General features: G+C 40.8%; 1 protein-coding gene across 3 annotated transcripts in view; it reads left to right on the top strand.

The window, feature by feature from the left end:
* Positions 1 to 3641, top strand: part of PKN2 (protein kinase N2) — a 56709-nt gene extending 53068 nt beyond the window's left edge. For all 3 annotated transcript variants that reach the window (XM_069789153.1, XM_069789154.1, XM_069789155.1), the window contains 2 exons: positions 1043 to 1123; positions 1204 to 3641. In XM_069789153.1, the coding sequence (XP_069645254.1) occupies positions 1043 to 1123; positions 1204 to 1407 (285 nt within the window). In that variant the 3' untranslated portion in view covers positions 1408 to 3641. The remainder of the gene's footprint in view (positions 1 to 1042; positions 1124 to 1203) is intronic.
* Positions 3642 to 6299: the final 2658 nt, after the last annotated feature.

Genomic DNA, 6299 nt, shown 5'->3' on the forward strand with positions numbered 1-6299 from the left:
AGGTGATTCAAAGCCTTTGGAAGAAGCCTCTTGACTTAAATGTCTGACACTGAGTATCAGTCTAGCACCCAATTCAGCAATGTGCAGCAGCATGTAAGTTAAAGCATGTCACAGTAGTTACTGTGACATAAGTATTCAAGTAATAGCATAAATATTCTGTAGCTTAAAATGATTGCTTACTCCTAGGGAGAGAGTGGTTTTCTACAGAAAGAAGGAAGAATGCAGTTTTAAGGCAGTACCTGGGGAGCGTATTTTTACTGTGAAAATTAGCATGCTGATATCCACAGGGGACTGCTGCACTGCACCCAAAATATGTGTACCATGAACTCTGTGCTCACAATTCACTAGTTGTAGCTGTGCGTGCACTGCTCCTGTCTGAGAAAGTCTTGCATAATATAGTAGACATTATTTTTTGATGGCTGCATCATGAATGTATCAACCCCCCCTGATGCTCGGCACTCTGCGCGGAACAGGGGTCTGCTCACAGCAGCATGATTCACAAGCAGGAGCATCTAACTTCTGTTGTTAACTAGAAAACCCTTTTATTTTGCTGGGTGTGTAAAGCAGCATTCACCGTCTCATGGTAACCAACTGCTGTGAAATAGCCGGGCACAGGAGAGAGCAAAGTCATCTCTCTTCTGAGCCAAGCCAGAAATACTAGCTTATGTAAATTCTGTATCCTCTCCAGCAAAAAGCATGCTTTTCAATCTGTGGTGAACACTAGCCCCACAAATGACCTCAGGTAGCAAGATCTGCAGTGGGACAGATGAGTCTGCTGTCTGTGTTCACAGCTAGGCTGCTGGTGGAACTGTGCTAACACGTTCAGGCATCTCTACAAGAGCACTGCTATCTCTAGCTCTGTACACACGAAGTTTTGACTTCCCCTTTCTTTGAGAACCAAGAATTTTCTGTAGGTCAGGCAGTATGAATGTCACTGTTCATCTAATCTTGGTGTTGGCTCTTACACAGTAGCAGTCGTCCTCCCTAGTTCTTCCCCCTGCCTCTAAATTTTTGCACTGAAATCTCTTGCATGTTTTGTCAGCTGCTACGAAGAAATCCAGAGCGGCGTCTTGGAGCAGGAGAGAAGGATGCTGAGGATGTGAAAAAGCATCACTTCTTCAGGGTAAGTACAAACTAGTATTATTTCTAAGGCCACTATGGAGTAGAGACAGGAAACTAAACATCAATTGGTTTATTTTACAGCTAATAGATTGGAATGCTTTGCTGGCCAAGAAAGTGAAGCCTCCTTTTGTACCCACCATTAGAGGACGAGAAGATGTTAGTAATTTCGATGACGAATTTACCTCTGAAGCACCTATCCTCACTCCACCTCGGGAACCAAGGATACTTTCAGAAGAAGAGCAGGAAATGTTCAGAGATTTTGATTACATTGCTGATTGGTGTTAACTTCTAGACACTGTGAAACTCCAGCTGACTGGCTCACAAGAATGCCTGTCTCAGAAGAATACCGACCCTTCAATTGCTCTCTGTGCCACCTGTAGCTTCTGGGTTTTTTTAAATCACATGAAGATCCTTTTAAGTACTGTTTTAACACTCTTGTGAAGAGTGGCCTCTGTACATTGTTTTTTATCTGAGCACTGGAAAGCAGGTCTATGGAGTTCTTAAGCTGAGTTGGTGAACCTAGGCTGTATTAAGCTTCTCACACATGGGCACACGTGGATCTGTACTGTTTCTCTCACTCTTCCACAGCAGATAACATCGCTTTTTAAAGTATCTGCCTTAAGTGGGAAAAGCAGACTTTGAGCTAGGTAATCGCTTATCTCCAGTCAGTCACATTGAAATACAAGTTTGGGATACTGATGACACTCACACAGAACATGGTTCTAGCTGGAGAAGGCAAATGCTTTCAGTTTAATATTAATCTTGTGCAGTCTGTAAAACTACACGTTTCTATGTACACCTTCATCTTGTGTTCTTAAAATAATGGTATGGAGAACAGATATGCCTTGTTTTGTAAATTTTCTATGGTATTTATTAGGAAAAATGTTAAACACCTTGCCTTTGAGATAACAACAGTGTAAGTGCTTCCATTACCAAGAAAAATCCGGAAAGTTTACCAAAGCCACTTGCCAAACAGTTTTGCCTTCAAGCTTTTTAAGCATGGCTTAAAACCCTGGTTGATATGAAGAATGTAACAAGGATGTTGCTCAGTCTAACCACAAAGAGTAAGGCATATGCATTTTCCAGGCCCATGCACTCCTGTACTCAACCTCATGCCTTCCCCACTCGCCAAGTGGACAGTTAAGTTAACCAGTCTGTATCTAACCACCTAGATCATCCTGTATCTGCTGTACAATATCATATCACTTTTACAAAACATAAGGATTTTCAATGTATACATGCTGTGAACATGTATATTTGGAAGTTGTAATGTATTCTTATGTCCAGGCAAGTAATTTAATTATACCACTTCATTAATTTTGCACAGTGGCCAAGTGAACAACACACAACTCTGAGTGGAAAAAATATTTGTATACATACAGGCCACAGAACTCCAGAACTTAGATTGGCAGTTACTGAGGGTAAAAGCAATATATTGTAACAGAATGTATAAATATTTTTGATAAAAACAGTGTATATTTTATAAACCCCTTAACACTAAAAAGCTGTACCTCAAAAGTTGAAAAATAATTTAGACCAGACACTGTGCATGTTTGTAAACCAAGACCTATTTTTGGCATCTGGTGTTCTGTGGGCAAACATTAATTCTTAGAAAACCAATTTCCCACATGGTTCTTAGCTCTAGTACCATTCAGAGCTGATTGCATATGTAATCTCACAGGAGGTTCATCCTAGCCAGGAGTTTGCTGTTCATGGGCTAAGACAGTGAAAATCAGCACTCAAATGAATTCAATATTTGTAATTTTATTCATTAAAAGAAGAAATGCAAACCATTTGAATATGCAGTGCTAAGGTGGTTGTTTAAAATCTTGATGCTGGACAGACCTGCAGGGTCAGGCAGGGGAGAGGCTTAGGCAAGGAAAAAAAAAGTTAATAGGTCTAAATCAAGCATTTCCCCCCCCCCCGCAGGAACAAGACAGGCATCTTTACCAGTGCTACAAATCATGTTGGGCAGAGTGAGTCAACTTTTCAGCATTACTTATTTCCAGATTCTAATTAATAAGCAAATTATGTTCCTGTATCTAGCTGAAACCAATACTTTTGAGGTACAGTGAGCTCACCCTTTTTGGTTCCCAAATATATATATGAGCATCTAACAGGGTGCTTAACACTTATGAAAGTATCCTCAAAAATATCTTTTTGTAACTATGTCTTGTACAGAAATCTTTTTTTTAATCTAAGTAAATCACTAAAAAAAAAAAAATAAAAATTAGAGGGCAGGGGAATTTCACCCAGTTAAGCTGAAAGAAAGCACTAATTTTATCTCTGTAGTTTTTTAAATATTTTTAGGCAGATTAAGATTTTAAACCCTAGATTGTAAATATATTTTGCTATACTTTATCTGTATGTGGCTGCTCAAGCACTTTGTAAGGAAATTAGGATATTTTAGAATGGTACACTATGCATTAAAATGAAATGTGCCTTTAACAAATGTCATTCTAAGTGTTTTGCAGTCATTAATATCACAAATTAAAGTTCTAAATAGAGTAATTTGTAAATTGTGTCCTAAACATGATTTTGCTGTTTCTTGGAAGTGATTTGTCATGTTTTCTCCACAGGTAACTTCAGAAAAGAACTTGGACTCAGGAAGGGACTTATAGAAACCCAGTCTCTTAGTGGTAGCTTAGTGTACTTCCGTTCATTTTTTAAAATAACAAAATAAATAATTATCTCTGAGCATACCTTCTTTCTGAGGCTGGAGGAAGGTAGCCTCCCCTTGATTGGGTGATCAGCCCTTCTGAAGGGAGCAGAAGACCATGTCTGTTGAAGTCTGGCCAGCTTCAATCAGCATTCTCCCGTCATAGGCTTCCTTTGAGCACATGGGGAGACAACACTTACTCCCCTCCTGGGTGTTTCTTCCATTATAAGTCTCTTTCTTCCCCCCATTATACAGGAAAGCTCTGTAAACGAACAAAAACCTATACCCAACCCTCAATGAGCTTGTTCTTTAAGCAGAGAACAAAGCTTTCTTTTCTGATGCATTTAGCAAAGAAATCTTTACTCTTAAGAACAAACTAAAATTTCATGAGACCATAGCCTAGAGCTGCTTCAGTTCAATACCTAACTAAGCAATCCTGCCAGAAAGGGCTGGCTCCAAATGAAGATACAGTTTCAAATACCTAGTCTAAACTGCTGCTGAATTAACATAGGAGGTACCTGAAGATGCTATGCCCTTGCCTTTGTTGTGTGTGGGGAATGCAATCCTTCAGCACTCCTGTCTTCTCCCAGGCTCACTGCTGAACCACCTCCCAGCAACAACACACACGCATTTGCAGAGAACCCAAAACCTATTAACACCTGAACTGTAGCTAGTCTCCTTGCTTTCACTATAGGGTCTAGTTGTCACACAGCCTTTGCTACCACTTAGCTTTGGTAACACAAGAAGGTAGCAATTAGCTAAAAACAGGCTACAGAGCTGCAACAACCTCCTCTCCAGCTCCCCCACACCTATCCCTGCAAGCCCAAGAACTGCTGGTGTACTGTACACACAGCTGCACACAGACATCCCCCACACTGCCAAGAAGTGCTCCAGTCAGGAACAAGGAGAGCTCATTTCTGCATGAGAAGCTTCTAAGGAAAGCCAATTCCTTGGCTTCATCAAAGCAGCTTAGTAAAGGGGTCATAACTGCCTAAAAAATGAGAGTTACACTCCTTTTTTTTTTTTCTGGATATTAACCATAGTCTACTGGGACCAGGGGTAACTGGTTTTCACAATGTACAGCCCCTTCAAGCATACTCTGAGTTCTACCTCTTTGGGCTGCACAGTTACTACCATCTCCACACCAAGGGAGGCACAGGAACTGGTTGCAGGATTGCAGGAAGAGGCAGGGTCAAGCCAGGATAGTACATCCCTGCCTCCATCTGCTGCACTCCAGAGCTTTGCAGAGACGTATTTAAATTTCAGTCCAGACAGCTTTTGCTGTATGTGACAATTTCAACTGCAAATGCTCACCACTCACATGTCAAGTGCTCCTGCATAATGCCTGAAAGCATTTAAAATAAGAGCATTATTGTAAATCTAAGTTTCAGCCATTTTTAACCTGCATTGCATGCCATAGATTTAACATACTAATCTGTGCCAGAAAGTACACTCACAGTAAAAGAACTTTCACCTTTGCGATTCCAACCTGTAACAGTACATTAAAGGTCAGGCCCTGCCTAGTCAAAGCATCACACCTTCTTGCACAGAGGTAGACAGAGTGGCTCAGAGCAAGACAGGGAAAGCCCAAGTAACAGAAAATGTTGCAACAAAGTTTAAGGAAATACATGAGAATACAATCCCTCCAGACCACTAAGAACACCACCTTTAACATCTGCACCAGATTTTATCATGACTGCAACCAACAGCTTCAGTGGTGTAATAGAACTGTACAGCCTTTGTTATTTGTTTACAGAAAAAAATGCTGAGCTGCCACATTTCAATAGAAGAGGATTAAAACTAAACCAGCAAGAAAAGAGTGAGGGCTATTGACAATTAGTGCTATTAGCATTGGACACACAGCCTTCCCCCTGGATGGCTTAGGGCCAGATGTGTAGCAAGCTGACCCCTCAGCTGTTCATTTTGGTAATTAAAATGAATTTGCACCTGTGATACAAAATTAACTCAGGAACCCAAAGACTCCCAGTTAAGTACATTTGTTGCTTTGCACACAAAGGGACACTGTCAGGAGGCAACTAGTTTTCAAAGCTGTTAGGTGGGGGAGGGCTGAATATTTTCTGGCCTTCACTCCTCAGCACCTGGTACATCATTTCAAACAAGCAAGTGCTCACTTCAAACATAACAGTGCCAAAAGCTTAACCACTGGCCAGCCAGACTGCAGGGTGGACTGACAGGCCAGAACATTTAACAGAAACTTTTACCAGAAATATTTTTTACCTGCCTTTGTACAGTACCAAGCATCACAAAGATGTCAGGAATTCAACTAAAGTTAAGAATCCTTATGTTTCTCTTTAGCTGCTTTGTCATTATGTCGAATTCACAGAAGCGAAGCAGAGACACATCAGTGAAAATGAGGGAGACTGTGCCAAGGATGTGACTAACCCTTTCACAACGAATTTGGGTATCTTCAGCAGCAGTTGTGCTAATATTCAAACTGCTTTTCAACAACTGCTTGCATTCTGGGTTAAGTCATCCACATGCTACTGTACAGCTAACT

Source organism: Haliaeetus albicilla, chromosome 8 (assembly GCF_947461875.1).
Source record: "Haliaeetus albicilla chromosome 8, bHalAlb1.1, whole genome shotgun sequence".
NCBI classification, from domain to species: Eukaryota; Metazoa; Chordata; class Aves; order Accipitriformes; family Accipitridae; genus Haliaeetus; species Haliaeetus albicilla.